This window comes from Juglans microcarpa x Juglans regia, chromosome 4D, assembly GCF_004785595.1.
Source record: "Juglans microcarpa x Juglans regia isolate MS1-56 chromosome 4D, Jm3101_v1.0, whole genome shotgun sequence".
Classification (NCBI taxonomy): Eukaryota; Viridiplantae; Streptophyta; class Magnoliopsida; order Fagales; family Juglandaceae; genus Juglans; species Juglans microcarpa x Juglans regia.
Genome location: NC_054600.1, coordinates 15,136,838 through 15,159,799, shown reverse-complemented (window position 1 = coordinate 15,159,799; position 22,962 = coordinate 15,136,838). Strand labels below are relative to the sequence as shown.

The 22,962-nt window shown below is 36.5% G+C and overlaps 1 protein-coding gene and 1 non-coding gene across 2 annotated transcripts; both read right to left on the bottom strand.

The window, feature by feature from the left end:
* Window positions 1-1,483: 1,483 nt before the first annotated feature.
* On the bottom strand, window positions 1,484-1,591 carry LOC121261768. The gene has a single exon (XR_005939989.1). It is a non-coding gene; the product is annotated as a small nucleolar RNA R71 (small nucleolar RNA).
* A 10,818-nt stretch (window positions 1,592-12,409) lies between these two features.
* On the bottom strand, window positions 12,410-22,962 carry LOC121260639 (protein TRIGALACTOSYLDIACYLGLYCEROL 3, chloroplastic). The gene is made up of 10 exons (XM_041162584.1): window positions 22,200-22,962; window positions 21,374-21,502; window positions 15,888-15,983; window positions 15,674-15,751; window positions 15,526-15,587; window positions 15,311-15,386; window positions 14,620-14,727; window positions 13,264-13,439; window positions 12,904-12,988; window positions 12,410-12,762 (listed from the first exon to the last, which is right to left on the bottom strand). The coding sequence occupies exons 1-10, from the start codon at window positions 22,401-22,403 to the stop codon at window positions 12,724-12,726; spliced, it is 1,053 nt and encodes a 350-aa protein (XP_041018518.1). The 5' UTR covers window positions 22,404-22,962; the 3' UTR covers window positions 12,410-12,723.

The following is a 22,962-nucleotide window of genomic DNA, read 5'->3' as shown; positions in this document are numbered from 1 at the left end:
TGGAAGGCTACTTTTATAGCCTAAGCCAATGGAATAGCTTAAACTGGTTGTGGTTTCTTGTAATGGAAATCGTCTCTACTCTTATTCATTCTCATTACTGTTTTGTTGATAGATTTATCTCAGAAATGGCTTGAATCTCTTGCTCAAGATTTGTTATTGACAAAAGGCACATTAGATGCTTGAAAGAATGCAAGGATTCAATGCTAACTCGAATTTCTATTTCCATTTATGAATTTCAGAACAAATATGCAAATAAACTTCCAAAGGCAAGTCCTCCGATTGTAAATACCTTGACTGGATTAACAATCAAGAAAACTAAAAGAGATTGAGATTGCAACAACCACAACCAACTAAAGCTAGACCTGAAGCTTCGGTGTTTGTTTCTTTTCTTTTACTGTAAAATTTTAGTTTTCATTTTACATTTCACATTAGCAAGCACCATCTTAGAATGACACCTCTCATTTATAAATCACAAATCCCTTTCTACCTTTGTACATAATCAATTTTACATTTTCTTTTCAAAAGTATTAAAAACACAAAAGCAATGTTCATGACAATTCTCATTTGTTCATATACCAGAACTTTATCCCACCAACACTTGACATAAACCCTTTGTCCCTATGGAATACGATCTTGGATTCATTCTTGATACAACTTAACACTCCTACACTTGGAAGAACACATTTGGAACAACGTCATGTTTTTGGCGCCGTTGCCGGAGACATCGGTGGACATCGATGTCTATTAGAGTGATTTTCTTTTGCTAATATGAAGTTTTTGGTGTTATGAACGTCTTCACAACTTTGGTGATCTCTGAACTTTCATTTCTTTTGTTTGTTTCATTTTCACTTTTATTTACACTTTCTATGCTTAAGTCCATAATCCTATTGTTGTATCTTTGTTTCATAAATTTACGGCTGCAACTTCATTTGATCTGATGCTATAATACATTTAGAGATGCTGTGGAATTCGTATGTCTAATTGGATTCGTGATCCTACGGATAGATTAGTTAGGACGAGTCCCTCACATACTCTAATTTTGTATCCATTTCCATTAGTTCCACTTCTGAAACATAAAGCAGAATGACTAAAGAAGAGCATGAAGAAATGATGGTTGTTAATCAAAATAGGACACTTAGAGAGTATCTTTAGCTTATTAGGACTAGCACACATTCTTGCATCATTTTGCCTCTTAATGAAAATGTTTTTAACTTCAAACCTTGAATGATACCTTTAATACCTCATTTTCATGGCATGGAGTCTGAAAATCCATATTTGCATATAAAAGAGTTTGAGGAAGTTTGCTCAACTTTCATAGATCAAACTTGCATTGAGAAAGTGATTAGACTGAAGTTGTTTCCATTTTCTCTAAAGAACAAAGTTAAAACGTGGTTAAACTCTGTAAGGCCTAGAACTATATAGGAACTTGTCAAGAAATGCAAACTAAGTTCCTGAAAAAGTTTTTTCCTATGCATAAAACTAATGCCTTAAATAGATAGATGATGAATTTTGCTCAAAAAGATGTTGAAACGTTCTATTAGTGTTGGGAGAGATTCAAGGACTTGTTAAATGCATACCCTCACCATGGTTATTAGAATTGGCGTGTTACTCGTTTTTTCTATGAGGGTTTACAATAAAAAAAGAGAGGCAATTTATGGAAAACATGTGTAATGGAGAATTTTTTAACAAAAAACCTGAGGAAGCTTTCGAGTATTTTGATTATCTAGCTAAAAATGCACAATCATGGGATACCTCTAATATTTATGATAGGTCTGAAAGTTCAAGGACCTTCTCGGGGGGTGGGAAATATAATTTGTAGGAGGTATATGATTTGAATGCTAGGTTAGCTATTTTTTAAGAAGTTAGAAACCATAGAATTGAAGAAGGTGAATGAGGTACAAACTGTACCTCAGATGACCAATAGCTGTAGTATTTGTGAGGACCAAGGGCATTCAACTAACGATTGCCCAACCATCCCAGCCTTTAAAGAAGTTCTCTTGGATCAATCTAATGCTGTCAATATGGTCTCTAAACCGTTTTCAGATCCTTATTCGAACACCTACAACCCGAAATGGAGAAATCATCCTAACTTCAGTTAGAGGGGTGAACAAGCTATTTTACCTATACCTAACACAGCTGGACCTTCACAATTTGCACCATACACAGCCCCTAGGGGTAGGACCATCTCAATATGCCAACCACACGCTTCCAACTTAAGAAAAAGAACCTTGAAGACACTGTCCACTAGTTGGCCACCAGTTTGCAGCAATTCATGCAAAGCCAAGCTACCATCCATAGTCAAAATTCACAAGCAATCACTGACATCCGAGGTTCAATCACCAGGTTGGCCACAATCTTGAGTGCTCAAGAGAAAGGGAAGTTCGCTGCACAACCTCAACCTAATCCCCAAGGCCAAAACCATCAAATTCAAAGTGTAATTGGAGATTCTAATGTCAAGCAAGTCAAGGCTATTACAACTTTGAGAAATGACAACGTATTTGACATACCAACTTAAGGGGTAGAAAAGAATTGTAAAACTTCTAGACCTCCTCTTGAAAATGATGTACAAGACCCCTTAGAACCTGAAAAAGTTCGAAGCAATATACCCGCACCTTTTCCTCAAAGGCTAGCCCCTTTGCACAAAGACAAGTATCAAGCTAAAATCATTGACATCTTCAAGCAAGTTAGGATTAATATACCTCTGTTAGATGCTATTCAACAGGTTCCTACCTATGCTAAATTCTTAAAAGATTTATGCACCGTAAAAAGAAAATTGAATGTGCAAAAAAAAAGATTTTCTTATTGAGCAAGTTAGTGCCATTATCCAAACCAACCTCCCTCCCAAATACAAAGACCCAAGATCCCCTACCATAGCTTGCATGATAGGGAGTTCAAAAATTGGCCTAGCATTATTAGACTTAGGTTCAAGTGTGAACTTATTGCCTTATAATGTTTATGTTCAGCTTGGGTTGGGTGAGTTGAAATCTATTCTATCACTTTGCAGTTAGTTGATCAGTCCATTAAGATTCCTAGAGGTGTTGTGAAAGATGTTTTAGTTCAAGTAGACAAATTTTATTATCCGGTAGACTTTGTGGTATTTGACATGCAATTGACTACTCATTCAACCTTCCAAGCACCTGTTATCTTAGGAAGACATTTCTTAGCCACTTCTAATGCTTTTATAAGTTGTAGAAGTTGAGTTTTAAAGTTGAGTTTTGGAAATATGACTTTGGAGCTAAATATCTTCAATCTTTGTAGGCAACCGCAAGAAGTCGAGGAAGTTTATGAAGTGAACTTGCTAGAAACTTTCATTGATGAAGATTCTGCATCTTACCTTCAATTTACTAATTCTTTAGAGGAATTGAAAGATGATTTGAAATTATTTGATAATGTTTATGACTCATCTCATGTTTCCTTAATAGGTCAGCAAGTTGTATCACCATGGAGATTAAACTTTGAGCAACTTCCACCTTTGACAGCAACTCTCAAGCCTTCAGAGGAGCAATCTCTAATTTTGGACCTCAAACCTCTTCCATTGGAGCTGAAGTATACTTTCTTAGGACCATAAAGCACCTTCCCTATGGCAATTTCTTCTCACTTAACCAGTGAACAAGAAGATAGGTTGTTAGATGTCCTTAGGAAGTATAAAAAGTCCATTGGGTGGACAATAGCTGATATAAAAAGTATAAGTCCCTTGGTGTGTACCCATATGATTTATTTAGAAGAGCATGCAAAGCCTTCTAAAGAAATGCAAAGAATTTTGAATCCCCCAATGAAGGAGGTAGTTAAAAATGAAGTGCTAAAATTGCTTGATGTATTGTTTACCTCATCTCGGATAGCAAAGGGGTTAGCCCTATTTAGGTAATGCCAAAGAAATCTAGGGTGACCGTGGTGAAAAATGAGAAAGATGAGCTAGTGTCTACACGTGTAACCATAGATTGGAGGATGTGTATAGACTATAGGACACTTAACTCAGCCACACGAAAAGACCATTTTCTATTGCCTTTCCTTGAGCAGATTTTAGAAAAAGTTGCTGGACATGCTTTTTATTGTTTCTTAGATGGATTCTCTAGTTATTATCAATTGGAAATAGCACCAGAGGATCAAGAAAGACTACCTTTACTTGTGCTTTTGGTACGTTTGCCTTTAGGAGAATGCTTTTTGGTTTATAGAATGCACCAGAAACTTTTCAAAAATGCATACTTAGCTTTTTAGTGACATGATTAAGAACATGCTAGAGATATTTGTAAATGATTTTTCTGTATTTGGTGATCCATTTGAGAGTTGTTTAACCAATTTACAAGCTGTTTTGACCAGGTATGAAGAGAAGCAATTGTTGATTAATTGGGAGAAGTGTCATTTCATAGTTCAACAGAGCATTGTTCTTGGACATATTATTTCATCTAGAGGAATTCAAGTAGATAGAACAAAAATTGAGTCGATTTCTAAACTTCATACACCTAAGTCAATAAAAGACATTAGATATTTTCTTGGTTATGCTGATTTTTAAAGGAGATTTATTAAGGACTTTAGCTATATTTTTAAGCCTCTATGTCACTTAATGATACATGATGTAGATTTTGATTGGACATCCGAATGTCAAGAAGCTTTTTGTCGACTTAAAACTTTGCTAACCATTGCTCCTATTCTTCAACCTCCTGATTGGTCACTTTCTTTTGAAATTATGGGTGATGTTAGTGATTTTGTTATAGGAGCTGTGCATGAACAGCGTAGGGACAGACTTCCTTATGTCATTTACTATGCAAGTAAAACTTTAAATGCTGCTCAAAAGAATTATTCTACTACTGAAAATGAAATACTTGTTGTAGTATTTACTCTAGAGAAGTTTCGAGCCTATATTCTTGGTTCTCCTATAGTCATCATTATTGATCATGTAGCTCTAAAATATTTATTGACAAAGAAAAATGCAAAACTAAGACAGATCAGATGGATACTTTTACTCCAAGAGTTCAACATTATCATCAAGGACAAGAAAGGGGTTGAGGATGTGGTAGCCCATTTTTCTAGGCTCACAATTGCTAAAACAGAGCAACCAACACCTGTTCTTGACTCTTTTCCTGATAAGCAATTGTTTTCGATTGGTGTTGACATTGTTAACTTTTTAGTTACAGGAAGAATCCCATCTAATTGGAGTGCCTAGGATCTTCACCGATTCAAATCAGACTATTTTTTCTATGATGATTCCTATTTGTTCAAATATTGTTCAGACCAAATAATTCGAAAATGTGTGCCAAATGCTAAAATTTCTGGTGTTCTCTCTTTTTGTCATTCTGAAGCATGTGGTGGTAATTTCTTAGCTAACAAAAATGTAGCAAAGATTTTGCAAAGTGAATTTATTGGCCTAGTATGTTTAAGGATGTTCATAATTTTTGCAAAACTTGTGAGTCATGTCAGCGCTTAGGTGCAATCACTAAACGAAATATGATGCATTTGCAACCCATTCTTGTCATTGAAATATTTGATTGTTGGGGGATTGATTTTATGAGACATTTCCCCTCATCTTTTGGATGTCTATACATTTTGGTCACTATAGCGTATGTTTCTATGTGGGTCGAAGCTATACTATGTAAGACAAATGACCATCAAGTAGTGCTTGAATTCTTGAAGGAGAACATTTTTGCTAGATTTGGCATGCTTAGGGCTATTATTAGTGATAATGGGACCCATTTTCGTAACAAATCATTTGCTACCCTCATGAAAAAGTATGGTGTCCACCATAAGGTCTCTACTCCATATCACTCCCAAACAAGCATATCTTTCCCAGAAAATTACGGTCTAGGTGAAGTGGACTTTATGTTGTTAAGATTGTTTTTCCATAAGGTTTAGTTGAATTGGTCAACCCTCAAAATGGAAATACTTTTAGAGTAAATGGACAATGCCTTAAACTCTTCTTGACCAACTTCTCTCCAGAGGACACCACCGTCCCTCTGCAAGAGCCCATCTCTTCTACTGCTGTTTAGTTTATTATTTTTTCTGTTGTTTTCCTTTACTTTCTTTATTTTCCATTTTGTATTTTTTTTTTCTTTTGTTTTTGTTTTTGTAGGTTTTCTTTTACTTTTTCTGGTCTTCTAGTTTATTTTCTCTCTATCAGGTGACATCCCTCACTTTCTTCTCCTATTTATTGCACTATTTTTTGCATACTTTTCCATCTCTTTTATTCAGTGAAGACATTGCTCATTTTGAGTGGGGGTAAGGAGAGTCTTTAAAAAAAACGTTGTTTCCAAACCTCTCTACTTAAGATTAGATAGTGGTAGTCTTGGGTTACACTAATTCCCACTGGTTTAGATTTAAGTTCAACGCAGGACCATATGAAAGTCTTAGCAACTCAAACTTAGGCAATGTATTTCAAAACTATTGATTGATGACCCTAATAGACACAAGTAGATGCTTTTGTTGTTTTGTTCGATATCAATCAGTGGTTTTCATCCAAGCAACTAATAAGAACTTCAATGAACCATATTTTAATGGCCTAGGAATAGCAAATGAGAAACTTCATCTATTAAAAAAAAAAAAAAGAAAAAAAAAACTGGAGGTAAAATACATAAAAAAGGGACAGGCTAGAGATCAAAGAAAAATAACTGGTGCAAGTGCATTGGAAAAGGCAGCCTATCACCATAATTTTTTTCCAAGTAAGAAAAAGTCTTTTAAAGTGTGATAACGTGAAAGCCTTCAGTGTAATGGTTTTGAATTGGAGTGAAGCCTTTTTGGTTTTTCTTGAAGAGCTACTGGTTTAAAATTATTGTGAGAAATCTTGAAACCAACAAATGGCAACCTGATCACACATTTGATGCACTCAAAGATATGCAGCTTTAATACATTTTCCTTGTTTGAGTTCTTGAGAATTTTATAAGCCTTTGTGTTGAATTATAACTTGACCTAACTTCATTCTAATACCAAAAACTTGAACATGATTTGATCTTTAGTAGAGATTTTTGAGTTCATAGATTTTGGAGGGCAATTTAATCCTTCACTCTTTGATCACATTATTTGCTAGAGACTAGAAAAAACCAAGTTGGGAGGGGGGTTGATAAAATGTTAAAAATGCATAATTAAGTTGCTTAAGTGAGTTATTTATTTCATCAAAGAAGAGTTGAGCACTTAATTATGCATCAAATTCTAGTATTGGATGCCAAATTAATTGATGCCAATATTTTGGAGACAAAAGTTTCATATTTGCTCTTAAAATGATAAACACTTATTATGCTTATAGGCTGCAAAACATTTTTGGAAAGAAAAAGGGAAAGCCTCAACAGCTAAGTCAGAGGCTATGGAGGAGATATGGGACGTGAACCAAGTGGGCGGAAGTCAGTTATGGGGTTAGTGGATGCCACCGAACGTGGGCGACATGAGAAGCAGAGCATGCACGAGATGGATGAAAAGAGAGAAAAAGCAGAGCACAGGCCAGGAGAGAATACACGAAATTGAAGCTGAAATTAGAAAAAGTGGTCCCTAGGATATACATAGATTGTGATCGAAAGTGGTCCTTGGACATGTACATGATTTGTAGTAGAGTTTTTGGGAAGGGGCGTGGTTTTAAGAAAAGTAAAAAAAGGGGCGCCAGAGAGCTTGAGGACGGGGGATTCTTCCAGACTTTTGAGATTTTTTTTGGTGCTATTCTCTGAAAAGAACAAGGGATTTCTTTCTTTTCAATTATCTTTGAATAGCAATGCTGATTTTAGTATTTTCGTTTGTTTTTACATTGAGTATGGAAGGCTATTTTTATAGCCTAAGCCGATGGAATAGCTTGAACTGGTTGTGGTTTCTTGTAATGAAAATTGTCTTTGCTCTTATTGATTCTCATTTACTGTTTTGTTAATGGATTTATCTCAGAAATGACTTGAATCTCTTGCTTAAGATTTGTTGTTGACAAAAGGCACATCAGATGCTTGAAAGAATGCAAGGATTCGATGCTAACTTGACTTTCTATTTCCATTTAATAATTTAAAAAAAAAAATTGCAAATGAACTTCCAAAGTCAAATCCTCCGATTATAAATACCTTGGCTGGATTAATAATCAAAAAAACTAAAAGAGATTGAGATTACAATAGTCATAGCCAACTAAAGCTAGACCTGAAGTTTAGGTATTTGTTTCTTTAATCAAATCATAATTTTCTACTACATATTTTGTTTCCTTTCTTTTACTGTAAAATTTCAGTTTTCATTTTACATTTCACATTAGCAAGCACCATCTTAGAATGGCACGTCACATTTACAAATCACAAACCCCTTTTTACCTTTGTTCATAATTCATTTTACATTTTTTTTTCAAACATATTAAAAACACAAAAACAATGTTCATGACAATTCTTATTTGTTCATATACTAGAACTTTATCCCACCAACACTTGACATAAACCCTTTGTCTCTGTGGAATACGATCCTGGATTCATTCTTGATACAACTTGACACTTCTACACTTGGAAGACATTTGGAACAACGTCAATGGGCCACATCAGTTGCTAAAATGGGTGTTTTGTCATGATTCTCATTGTTCGGCTTTTAATTGCTCGGGATGGGAGGTAGTTTTGAAGATGAACTAGGGATAGTTTTCTGATTAGAGGGCTCATCTAAGCTGTTGTCAACAACTTTATTTTTAGGAACCCATTTTTTCTCCAACAATAGGGACAATTGAATTGTCATTTACATCATTTTCAATGTTTTCAACTTAGCTTGACAATTTCCTACAATCAATGATATCATGTGCTTGAAGTATTCAATGCTTGCAATAGCTAGGACATCTCTCATACTCAGGTTTTTGCTTGTAGCCTTCATTTCCATTACCTATCCAAATAGCATTTTACCTAAGGGTTGACAGGTCCATTTCTATGCATATACTGGCAGAGGATGGACGTGTGTGTGAGTGTAGATAAATTGGTAGCTAAAATTTTTTCAAGAGGATGCATAATAGCCTTTAAATAATAGGATTTGACACAGAAATTCAAAGGCAGTAAGGGAAGTCGTACACATACGAAAGGAATGAGTGACTCTTCATTTGGTGTGAATTCTATGATGTGCATCTTTTGTTCATATTTTTTGGCCAAATCTTTAGCCGATTGCAATTTTATGAAGACATGTCTCAAATCAATAAAACCCACAATCGAAGGATGTGCCAGATCTTGTCACCAACACATATTCGAGGATAGCTTCAGATCATTGAACCTCAAGGGGAGTGAAGAATACTGTCGGTTTACCGTTCTTGGTCTGGGCTTGCTTCAGAGGTAGAGCTATGTAGGATACTTGGATTGAGGTGAGTTCTACTCGATGGAATTCTCCCACAATAGAAACATAAGATTTGGAAGACACCTTAGGCTTCTATGTGAGGTTTAGGAGTTTAGAAGAATTAGGGTTTTCATATGGGGTTCTCCATTTGTGAACCAAACAAAAAAGAAATTAGGTTTAAAAGAAGAGAAAATTTATGAGAAAATTAAAATCAGAATTGAAATTGGAGAAAAAATTAGGCGGCAAGGGTTTCCCTCCTAAGAGCTCAAAGGCTAAGGCCTTGTTTGGATAGTGAGAGTATTTTATTTTATTTTATTTCATCTCATCTCATCATTACAACTTTTCTAAATTCTCATACAAAATATAATAAACAAGTCAACTTTTTTAAATCTCAAAATAATAATAATATTATTAAAAAATAATATTCTAAAAATATTTTATTCAACTTTCCTCTAAAATCATTTCATTTCATCTCACTATCCAAACCGCACCTAAATGGGAATGCATTTTCTTGTATATAATTGTAGTTAATTATAATTTATCTCATTTCAAGTTAAATTAAGAAAATCATTGTCTATGGAGTGGAAATGCATTTTATGTTTGGATCTTATTTAGCAGCAAATATGTTTGCCCCCTTCTCTTATGCCACAACTTGGTGACATAATTGCAATCAAAGACGCACCATTGTGTTTTGTTTGGTAATGAATCCTGAAAAAGATAAGTGTTGTTGATCTTCATTTTGATGGGTAAATAAGAACTTTATTGATGAGAGAAGTAGAAGAGGCATAGTCCAAGTACATGGGATATATGTAAGAGCAACACCTTTTATAGGATTGTTTAGGATAGAAGAAAGTCATGAATATTCAGGTTGTTGAAATCGAGTAATGGAATAAAATATTATAAATAAATATTCTACACTCATCTATCAACCATTTGTAATCTTCAAAACATCTTTCATATCTCTCTCTCAAAAAGCACCACTATAGACAAATTGTAACCATTTTCCAAATTGTCGTGATTTGTGAATTTTCATGCAGATCTCTCCAATTTGCTAGAAATTCAACCACTCTTCTCAGCATCACCTAAGGTAACCTCATTTTAGTAAAGCACCATACATTAGGGTCATGGCAACTTCACAAAGTCATAAATGGTCAACAAATTCTCCACGCTTTTGCACATGAACACCAATCCATAACAATAATTTGGCATTTTCTTATATTGTAAAATAGTGTTTTTGATTTACTATTTTAAGAGTAAATCTTCTTCATCCTAGAGATATGTATTGGAGATAAAAAAAAAAAAAAAAAAAAAAAAAAAAAAAAAAAGGAGAAAAAGAGGATGAAGAGTAGTATTACCCAAACTCCTTATAATAAAGTAGCAATGGTGGCTTCCAATAATAGTATCCGTTAAGTATAATGACATATTTAATAGTTTGGATGTTTGGGTTTTAGTTAATTGAGGTCATTACCATATGTCCAGGTATGAAGAGTAGGGTTGTGCAAATTCTCTGTCGGCTTCGACTCTGGCCGACTCCAACGGAATCAGAGTAGTTGGAATTTGGAGTCGGAGTCGAAGTCATTACGAAATTTAATGTATGAATCAAAGTCAGAATCGAAGTCCGTATGGGCTCCAAACTCCGACCAAAAATTTCTTAGCAATCCTCTACCATTTTCTATTAGCTCGTTTTCATTGTCTAAACCAACTTTATTACCTTTTACGAGGTTGTTTTTAAGAATCAGCTAAAGTGTCATTCTCTCAAGCAACTTTATCAACTTTACTTTTTTATGTACTTTCAATTTTTGGTTAAAAACTTGAAAATCACAGTCGTTTTTCATTTTGTTTTTAATTTTTGGTTCAAGCCGGCTGGTGCAAACTGCAAATTCAAGTGACAAGATGTTTATAGACTCCATATCATCACGGTGGCGTTAAACGGTGGCTTCCGACTGAATCCTCTCTCTCTCTCTCTCCATGTCTTGCTCTAACGCTCCGACTTCAACTCTGAAAAATCTTATTGGAGTCAGAGTTGGGCTTTCCGACTCCATCAGAGTCGGAGCCCAACCCTAATGAAGAGAGAGATGCAATCCATGGCTCTTATAAAAATTAAAATTACTACAAGACTCCAGACAATATGAATTTGGTTAATTGTCTTCCTAAATTTTGTCCCATTTGTTTATGGGTGATGCTACACTCACAGAGGATTCTCACCGAACAGTCAAAAAGTTCTTTTTCTTTGGCTTTTTTTTAAAACATTTTTTAAAACACTTTTAAACATTTAAAAAAAATACAAAAAAAAAATCACAAACTCATTAAAAAAAATACTTCCTTAATTATTAAGTAAAAAAAAAAAAATCAGTAAAAAAAATCGTTTAGATTACTCGGTGGGAGTAGTGTTTTCCTTTGTTCATTTTACATATTTGAAGTTTCCCTCCTAATGCGTTTTTCTTATTCTTGCATTGTGTTTTAGTGCTTTTTATAAATGAATGTGTTCTTCTCTCTCAAGAATAAGACTGTTATATACACAAAGAGATTACACAAAAATAAATTTACAAATTGATATAACTTGATAGATACACGAGTGATTTCTTCGCTCGTGTTGCATGTGCGTTACCCTTGAGTGGGAGGCACTATTTGTCTAAGGTAAGATTACCTCACTGTCTACATTTCCAATGTTTCAATTCGCACCATTTCAACCCTACTTAATTATACCAAAATGATTAGAACACCATGCAACTTTCTAGTGTTAATGATGCTTTAGGAAATTACAATTTGTAATCCAAACAGTATATCTTGGCAATGTATTATTATGTTCCTGCCAAACAATGAAAAACATTTAAATGTATCCCTTAATAGAAATGTTGACGCGAGTACCCTTGAAAAAAGAATTCACAATAAAAAACTAAGAAAACTAAAAAAAACCGAAAACCAAAAAAAGAAGTATAACAAATTAAAAAAAGAATACATTTTTTTTTTTTTTCCTTTTCTTAATTTTTCTGGATTTTAGCTTTTGTTTTTTGGATTTTTAAAAAATCTTCTTAAAACAAAAAGATCTAACATTTGGTTTAATGCTTTTCTTTTGTTCTAATTTTCTTTACTTTTTATAAATTTTTAATTGTTAGCCTTTTCGTTGTGTTTGTGTGTGTGTGTGTGTGAGAGAGAGAGAGAGAGAGAGAGAGAGAGAATTAAACCTTTACTTTAAGAACACAATCACTTTATGAATTCAGTTTTATGCTTAGCTATCTTTTCTATGAATCTCCTTTCTAAAAACAGACACCAGATTGTTGCAAAGATGCAAGGGCACGAATTATCTTAGAGCCAGCCAAAAGTCCCATTGGGGAACTCAAATATTGCTGGCTATGAGAGAGAGTCTGCAGAGAAGGTAGGCAGAGGCTAAATATGCGTGCTCCGTCTGGGCCTGGAAATTCTGCAGCCTCCTAAGAATCAATGACCATGTGTCGTCCAATGTCTACTGCCATAGGATTAGTTCTAATATCTTATTGGTCCATCCAAGCTTCCAGAGGCAAACTGAAAACACAATTAAAGATGTAAACCTGCTCAGAATCATCATGAAGTTCAACAACTTCCCAAACCAATAAAAATTTAAAATTTAAAATTTAAAATTTAAAAATACACTATTGATTATTTTGATTAAAAAGATGTCATTACCTGTTTAACAATTGGATTTGTTGAAGTCGTAAACTCATTAGTCATTCCTTGCCAGACAACCTTCCCCTCATGGAGAAACAGTAACCTATAGACAAACTTTTGATTAGTACTGCCAAATCGCTCTGCAACAAACATAAAAAAAGATTTTTTATTCCTTTTGATTGGTACCGGGTGTCCAGGAACAGTATCCCGACTAATCCCGGGAGTGCACAGGCCCTCGGCAAGGAGTTTCCCTCAAGTGCACCTTGGGTAATTCAAGAGGAAAATCTCCCAATCTGATGGCCCCTAGTTAGCACCCAAGAGGATTTGAACCTTAGACCTGGGGAGAGCATAACAAAGAGATTTTGGACGAAAGATAACCTGTCAACTGCTCTTCTAATCGTACTGTGTTGGTGAGTAACAACAACATAGGAAGCTATCTTGCCAGGCATTCCCAGTGCATCCTCACCTTTCATGTGGACAGAGCGGATGAGATCTTCAACAACAGTGGATGCAATTGGATCAAGTCCAGCAGTTGGTTCATCGTACAAGAGCACCTGTCCATGGGTGCAAATGAGATACATCAACTCACCATTTAGGATGCCCATTCTACAAGGTGTTTCATTTGTGGAGTTGTATGAAACTGATATAGTTTTGGCATATTTGCCAGTTAGATAGTCCCAAAAATCATAAAAAGTACTGAATCCCAGTATAGCTAAACTGTGTAAATAGAAACAAAAACCATAATTCTCTACCTGATTGGAAAATTAATTTTAAGAGGGTAGGGCATTATTGTTGAACTGCGCATCATTTTCCCTCTATCCATTTCTTTCTGTCTATCCCCAAAACCTAACATTTACTTCGTATCAGAGAAACATTGATAGGCATTCAATAATCCCATTTTTGTTTTTTACTACTGTAGAAGAGTTTGGGAGATTTTGCTTTTTCTGCAGAGATTAGGGGTCTCAACAATATTGTTCAAGTCTCTAAAGTAATTCTGCACCATGGGTCCAGAATTCGCAAGATAGGGTTCCACAACAAACAATAGGATCTTCACTACTTATTCCTGTGAATGTAATGGCAGGAACACATGCACATATGCAGAGAGATAAAAATGAAAAAATAAAAATAAAAGCTTTAACGAACCCGGTTAATTAAGCAGCAACCAATTGCAGTTATGCCATACAAATAATAAATCATGAATTGAGTTGTAGAGTGGATTATTCGATGAATCACCATATGGCCCCATCCCTTGCTCTCAGAGCTGTGATCCTTCTTTTAAGAAGAGAAGTAGGATTGGGTAATTTAGTTCTCTTTATAGGAAAACAGAGGTTTCAACTTTTTTGGGACATAGCTCAACTTCTGGCTTAAAAACCCAGATGTGTACCAAACCTTGTGAGCAGCCTATTTTAAACACGGGTCTTGCTAATCAAGATCCAAAAGTAACATTATGTAGTCCTTTTTTAATATAAGGGTCAAGGTATGTTCCAGTTTCATATAGAGCACCACAATCTGAATTTGTCGACCATGTCAAGAAAAGACAGCTAGATATATCCTATGAGAAAGCCTCCAAATAGAGATATACTTTCACCTATAACTTTCAGCCACAAAAAATAAAGCAAAATAAAGTACACCATCAGAAAATACAGTATCATCAATTAAATAGTAATGCAGAAAGACCCAGAAAGATAAAGTCAGGAGGAAACTACAACAGATCTATTCATTTCTTCAACATACCTCAGGATCTATTGATTCCTTTGTCGTATCAAAGATTAAAGATCGAGCTAGAGCAACTCGTTTCTTCATTCCACCAGACAACTCGGATGGTAACCGATCTTCAACTTGCTGAACAGCACTCAGTGAGATTTTGAATACATTTAAATCTGAAGTTTAGAAAACTTCAAAGCTGAAGGGAAGGGGAATGAAGAGGGACTGAAGCCAGCAAGCATTGCTAGTTGTTGGTGTAATTAAGCATTCGCAGGAATTTGAAACAATTCAATCAATACAAGTTTCCACCAAATTGACAAGATAGGAAATCTTTAAGGTACATCAGCAAAGCCATTCTACAGAAACGTAGATACAAAACTAGACAAAATGACAAGTAGATTTCTCAGTTTAGTACATGAAGTGAATTGACATTATCTGATGGCCCTAATTCATTAAGCCTCAAATTCTTCCCAACTCTACATGACGTGAAAAATGTAGATATGGGAAATGAAAAGGTGACACAAAACTTGAGTGAAAATCATACGTGAAAAACTGTCCAGTCCCCCCCCCCCCCCCCCAAAAAAAAAAAAAAAAAGAAGTGCCGTGGGAATAATTTCAAAAGCTATAATTTGCATACCTAGTGATGCTCAATTAAGCCAAATATTTGAATATTGAAAAGATAATCATGATCCAGTATACAGAAATTGACACATAAACATACCTTTAAGCCAACAGCAGCCAAGGTTTCTGTCACAAGCTCCGAAATTTTATCCTCAGACATGGTTGAGTTTTCGTACCTAAGCAATTAACAGAAATTAACATTTCTGGCATTTTCAAGTTATTAATAAATTAAACTCAGTATTATCTGCACAAAGTCCCAACGAGAAAAGTATAATAGGATACTATATTTCTGAAGATAGCTTGACTGTTTCTTACAAAAGGAAACCAACATTTTCACGGACAGTCATAGAATCAAAAAGTGCTGCACTCTGAAACACCTGTATGTAGTAAAACATAATTAAAATGGTCATCACATTAGAAAACCAAAATAACTAAGTTATATATAACTTAAATGAAACTTTACCAATCCAATTCGAAGGCCAGATATCTCCTCATCACTGATCAAACCAGCTCTTTTTCTACCTCGTATGTAAACCTCTCCCTGCTCATTAAACAGAGAGATGCAGTGTGACAGCACTCAAGGAGTAACAGATTCATATAATATCAAGCTTATTGAAAGTGTCAATCGTAAGCCAGTTAAGCAAGGTTAGGAGCATATGAAAGATCCAATTATCTACCTTGTCCGGAGCAAGCAGTCCTGCAATAATTTTTAGAACAGTAGATTTCCCAGTGCCAGAAGGGCCAATTATTCCAACAGCTTCCCCATGTCTAATCTATACGAGGGATGAAGGAAACAAAGAAATAGAAATTAATGCAACATAAAACGAGAAATTTAAAAAAGAAAAGAAAAAGAAAATAAACGACCCTCAAACCCAAACGAATTGACCAAAGAATCCTTCACTAGTTAGGAGGCTTGGATACTCATACTCAAAATATATGTCGTATCATACTTGATACATATCCATACCAGATATGCTCAAATATGAGAGGATACGCATTAGATACATCATACACGTCTATAAGGAAGAAAAAAATATTAATTTTTATCATAAAAACGAGATTAAAAGGGAAGGATATATTATGGAAACAATTGTGGGGGACTTAAATGTGTATTTTCAAATTTCCATGCATGTAAAACATGAATCATGGTTATTATTTTTCCATATTTTGTGACCTGTTGTTTTCTCTGTCTCTTTCAAATAAATAATTAGCAGAACATGTGTGTGTGTGTGTGTGTGTGTGATAATATTTTCCTGGGCATATATTTAAATTACTCACTTATATAATAATTAGCCAATAAATCCTGCCAATTATCTCCTTAGATTTTTAGGAGGTATGTGGAAGAACCAGAAGCTTTATGGAAGTCGGTGATTGACTGTAAGTATGGAGGTATATGGGGGAGGTGGAGCACTAGGGAGGTACAAGGGGCGTATGGAGTGTAGTTTGGAGGCATATTAGATGAGGATGGGGGGTGTTTGCCCGTCATATGGTGTGCCGATAATGCCCTCAAGTACTCATTTCCTTTAGTCTTCAGGCTTGCAGGTGAGAAAGAAGCTTCAGTGGCTGAACTCATGGAGATATCTAGAGACCTAGTTCAATGGAATGTTAGCTTTACTAGGGCGGCGTATGATTGGGAAGTTGACAGCTTTGAGGACTTCTTTAGACTCTTGTCCTCTATAAAACCAAGTCCTCAAAGATCAGACACGTTGTGGTGGGTACCCGCAGGTAAAGGTATATTCTCAGTTCGCTCTTTCTATAAGTCTCTCATACAATTGTTGAACAATCACTTTCTATGGAGAACGATTTGGAGAAATAAAGTGCCTCCCAAAGCAGTGTTTTTTGCTTGGACAACTTCCCTAGGCAAGATCCTGACGATGAATAACTTATGGAAGCACAGGGATTATAGTGAACTGGTGCTGTATGTGTAAAAGCAGTGGTGAGACTGGGTTAGAGCTAGTGGACGATATATTCAAATGGTTAGAGCTAGCCTGGGTTATGCCTGCTATAGTGGTGCAGTTTTTCGCCAGTTGGACAACTCTAGGTGGTATTCCACAAATTACAACTATATGGAAGATGGTACCTATTTGTATTCTGTGGTGGGTATGGCAGGAGCGTAATGACCAGATGTTTGAGGACAAGGAGGGCACATTAAAGGAGTTTAGATTATTTTTTGTTAGAACTTTGCCTTTATGGGCCAAAGCTGTTGATTTTAATGGCCTTGATCTTCATGATTTTCTTGTTTCCATTTCCTCCTAGATAGGTGTTACCTCTTGTATACCATCTTGTGTACTTGGGCTATGCCTATTCTTATTAATACAATTGTTTAATTATCAATAATAAAAAAAGTCTCTTATCTCCACAGCCCCTGCCTTCTTCAGAAAACACCCGTGTAAGAGATAATATCTCATCGCTGCCTTGGCCGGCGAGTGCTTGCTCACCGCTAGCTCAGATATCATCGCCGAGCCCCGGCGATCTCGCGGAGGGTTGTCCGAAGTTGGTCATCCCGCCGGCAAGAGATACACCTGTGCCTAAGGAGTATTACCCGTAAGAGAGAAATCCATTTTGCCGTAACCTAGGCCGGCGAGTGGCTCCCAGCAGCACAAAATAGACTGACGAACCTCGGAGTCTATGCTGAGGGTCGTTCGGCGTTGGTCACCCCTCTGGCGACTTGGTTTTCTTCTAGATCCGTTTCTGAGATCCATTTTTGGTGTTCGTTCTGTCACCACCCACCCTTACCAACGAGAGACACAGCACGGTTAGCACAGATAAAGCCGACGGACCCAGGCGACCTCGCTGAGGGCCTTTCGGCGTCAGTCCACCCTTCGACGACCTAGGTCTCGTTGTGTTGTCTCTCAGAGCACTTCGACAATCCTCCCAACGTATCCATTGGTCATGCCGTCGACACAGACTAAGTCAAGGCTCTCTGGTGAGTCTTTTGGGAGTACTCAGGCGTCAAGCTTTGAGTTTGAAGCCGTTGGTCTTCACCAGTGGTCCTTAGCCGTGTATCTGTGTAGTAGATTTCTGATCTGGTCTCAATGTGATGATGAATGGCTGTTGAAGAAGGGGAGTTAGTCAGTATCGGTTCTTCTATGGTGTTAGCCATATAATCTAAATCATTTACTCTGGTGAAGGAGGGGCATATGTTGGCCATTACTGAAAGGGTCGAAGGGTGATTTCTTAGTTAGTTTTGGGTTTGATAACAATGCAGTGGTTGGCTAAGGCCATGGAAGCGTGCACAAAGGATGAAAAATAAGATTTTTTCTCCACTGTCCAGGAAGGTAGACGCAGTTTCACAGCACACCGTTGCTCAAATGCTCAAGGACGTTATATGGCAATAGAAGAGTATGGTGGTGGTGGGAGGAGGAATTTTATTTTCATTCCTGAGGAGAGGGGCAGTGGTTAGAGAAGGATGGGAGAGGTGCTGTGTGACTTTTCCTTCAGCAAGAGAGAGAGCGACGGTTTGGAAGGACAAGGTGCTGCAGGATGTGGCTCTGCTAGGGAGTCGCGTAGCAGACATGTCGGTGGCGTGTCAGTGAAGGAAAACTTGGAGGTGCACAAAGATCCTAGTACATCCTCAGTGGCGAGGTGCAGCTCTAAAGACGGGTCATGCTTTGGGAGTTCAGAGTGAAGAGGATCCGCAAATCACGTCTCAGGACCAGCTTGTTGAGATACACAATTCCTTAAAGGAGATGGAAACCCAACTTGTCGAGCTGAAGGCAGCGATAGCTTTCTTGTCTTCTAAAATAGACCGGCTTTTAGTTGGAAGCAACAAGATTGTAAGAAACAAGATAGGCCCGAATCATTTAAACCCAATTAAAGGAAAACGGAAGATCAGATTCGGCTCTGTCCCTATTTCTAGATCCAAGAGAGTATGGCGAGTCAAAAGAAAATCCAGGTTGTTTGAAATAGGATCTACATCAGCTATCGGCATAGAGACATCAGTAATGGAATGTCATTCGCCACATGTAACACAGGATAGACCGATAGTCGGTACTACACCCTTGGTCTCTGAAGCTCCCTCATTAGAGTTGAAGGAAAGTGGTGTGCCAAGGTCTGAAGGAGATGTAGGAGCCCCAAAGGTCAAGGACTTGCTATTACCCCAAAATCTCCAATGGTATCATGGTCCCCATTGGAGTGAACCAATGGAGTTGCTGGAGAACCAAAGGGTTTGGCGTTGGTGCCTCGTGTAGATGAATGTCTAGAGTCAGGAGTGCAATTGGATATTGTGTCTAGGGATAACGTTGCTCCCCTTGTGTCTCTTCCACCAATAGCGGACTGGATTTTGCCTAAAATTAACGAGATTCAGCAGTTTGTGGAAATTTCACATGGAGGATGTGAAGACCAATTCAATGAACTAATCACTGCGATTGAGGCAAGCCACACGCTTGAAACCAAAAGTTTCAAGAAAAGCAGGGAGTTACAGCATCTTTCTTAGGCAATCAACTACGACGCTAAGGGTGGTAACTCAACTAGAGGGAAGTCTAAAGGGAGGACATTGTGAAGACGAGAATCAAGGGTTTGGGGTTGGGTGTTCGGGTAGAGTTTTAGTTCTACGAGAAACAATGGCTGGGGACCCGTATGGTGTATTTTGGGTTGTTCTTTTCACGGGCTTTTTGGGTCATTTTGGGCAAGGTGTTTTCTTGTATACATTTAGTAGACTTGGTTTCTCCTTTGATATATAATATTTTTTACTTATCAAAAAAAAAATTATCAATAAAAAAAGATTTTTAGGATTTGATATAATAGGGTATCTGATTCGGATCATATCCTTAACAATAGTAACAATAAGTAAACTTGAACATATTTGTACCATAAACACAAACCCCCTCAACTTTGAAACCTTTAATGATCAACTTAAAAACATACAGGTGTAGAACTGAATAAAGCAATTAAACTAATCAACATGATTGTAATGAATGGACGAACCAATCATCGCGATGACAACAACATATCCCCTTGCAAGTACACAAGATCTTGTCCCAAGAAAATTCTCAATATTGATCCCTTAAAATATTAAGACTATAAGATCCCAACATTTATAGAAAGCACCAGCAAATATTCAGTACCCCTTTATTCAATCGAATGAGAGAGAGAGTATTTTATCACAATATAGGTTGATCTCCTAACTTGTATTCCCAACTAAAAATGGACCAAGGTTTCAAATATATTTATACAACCCAGGTAAAGTGGATGATCCCAGACCACCACAACCCAACACTACCTTCTCACCCAATTTTGGGTTCTGTAACCACCAAAAAACCATTGGAAACTGCTGCAATCCCCACTACTGCCATGAAGTCTTGAACCTCCACAATGGGTCAGGTTCCATGAAGTCTCAATAATAGTTTATTATGCCTGAATACACTGCATATTTTCTATTCTTGAACCTCCACCTAGCCCATTAAAGAATAGTTTATTTTCTGAGTGCTTATCTTTATGTTTTAATTGCTCAAATGCTATCGAGAATAGATTCATAGGCCCAAGAATCTAGAGTTAGAGTCTTCGCTGAGAGGATGCTATTCAATAAGTGATTGTAGTACAATAACGAAACTATGTTTAGCATGCTATTTTTGTGATTGAAGACTAAGTTTAATATTGAGGTTTCTTTTTATGGGTTGTAATCATTAATTCATTTATCCAAAAATTTATTGTATGATGTATCTCCTCACCTGAGTATTTGAATCACTTTTTGTCTTTAGGTTTTTTTTCTGAGTATTTTTTGTCTTTATGTTTTAATTGCTCAAATGCTATCGAGGATATTTTCATAGGCCCGAGAATCTAGAGTCTTCACCAAGAGGATGCTATTCAATAAATGTTTGAGGCACAATAAACAATCTATCTCTAGCATGCTATTTTTGGGATTGAAGACTAAGTAGATGTCACCCCTATTTAGATGTCACCTTCAGGGTTAAAACAAACATTTAAAAGAATATGAAACAGAGACAACACTGGTTATCCAATGATGCATACATCCAAAAATCCATGAGCTATCCAAAGATGTTCCACATAGAAAGAGCTATATATGTTTAGACCTCTTAATTCATATAATATGTATACAGGCCCCAACACCACCTTCTTGCAGTTTGTTGAATATTTTTGGAAATGTGCACAAGAGATGCACTCTTAAGATAGATAACACGTAATAAAATAAATTAAAAATCACCTTGAAGCTCACACCTCTCAATATATCCTTCTCGCCAAATGACTTATAGACATCTTTGCACTCAACAAGAACATCAGAATCATCCTCAGGCTCCCGAACTGTGCTTAAACTCTCTGACTTAAACGAATCCTAGTAAAATAATCCATGTCAGGAAACGGTAAAGAGACAAAAGAATAATCCAACATAAGTTTTATGAAGAGAAAAATGGATCAGTGTGAAGTGAATTTGAGCATTTGAATCATAATATCGTACCAAGTCATCAATCTAACTAAGGAAATTTTTTTTTTTATAAGTAAAGTCCAACTAAGAACATAGGAAGCGAAAGAATATAAGCAAAGAAATTTAAAGTTAAAATTCATTTGAATGCTAGATAGAGGAAGCAAAGTGAAGACAACTGAATTTGAGTCAATACAAACTAATAAGAAACAATGCAACTAAATTTGACTGCAGCAGAAGTCAATAAATCGCAATTTGGATGATATCAGTTAAAATTAAAATCCAATCCAAAAACTGTTCGTGGATTTTTCCATAACTGAATGAACTGGTTATTAGCCATTAGATAGAGAATTACTACTGCGTGAAACAAGCAATAGATATCAGTATAAGCTACAAGAAAGATGGAAACTCCATGAAAATTTTAGTACACTGTCATATTTCCAAAGAAGAATATAGTTTGGTGAATGAAACCGCACGCGATTTTTCGCGATTGGAATTAACAAACCAGAGCAAATTTCTTTTGAATATGAACCTGTTTTAAGAGACTACCAAAAAACAATAAAATGCAATGCTTGCTACTAAACTGGGTATGTAAAATGAACAAAACTACATTGAATTTGGTGGTGGAGGATTCATCGCTTCCCAAATTTCGAGGAGGCGCCACGCAAGCACAAACAACCTTTCTCTGCTCCTTCATTCGCATAAAACAACACGAATTGATCCTCCCCGCACTCGAAACGGCAACTCTAGCCGACCGAGAAAAGCCACTTGTTGCGGTCAGAGGAAACGAAGCCGAAACCGACTGCAGAACCATCCTTTTCCCCCAGAAAAGACTGGGTAATAAATACTGAATCTTTACAAATTTTTAAGCAGAGCCAGATTGAAAATCCAGCCAAAAACTAGGCACCTCAGGAAGAAGATTTAGGTTCTGCGGGGCGAGAATTTAGAGTTCGAAGCAAAAACCCTTTCGACGAAAACTCAGGAACTGGGTAATGGAAACATGTGATTTTGAAGCAGACCCCAATAATTTATGGCCCGAAAACCCCAATATACCGATTGAATCTCGGGACTTAGGGTGAACTCGACACGGATTTTCGAAGAGGATGGTCACTGAGAGGCCGGTAGGTAAAGTCCCGAGATTTTTGTCAAAGAAAGGAAATCGGCTTCCAGCTTTCATCTATACATTTCGGACCTTTTGAGTTTTGAGACGAAAGTATTCGGAAAAGAAAATTGCCACAAAAGATTCTTGATTCAAAGTTTGATTTTAGATATCAAATTGATAAATTGAATACATAATGATAAGCACGTGAAGCCCCTTTCATTATAAAAAATGTGGCATACGATAAAAACATTTCACACGGCACACCGAACTT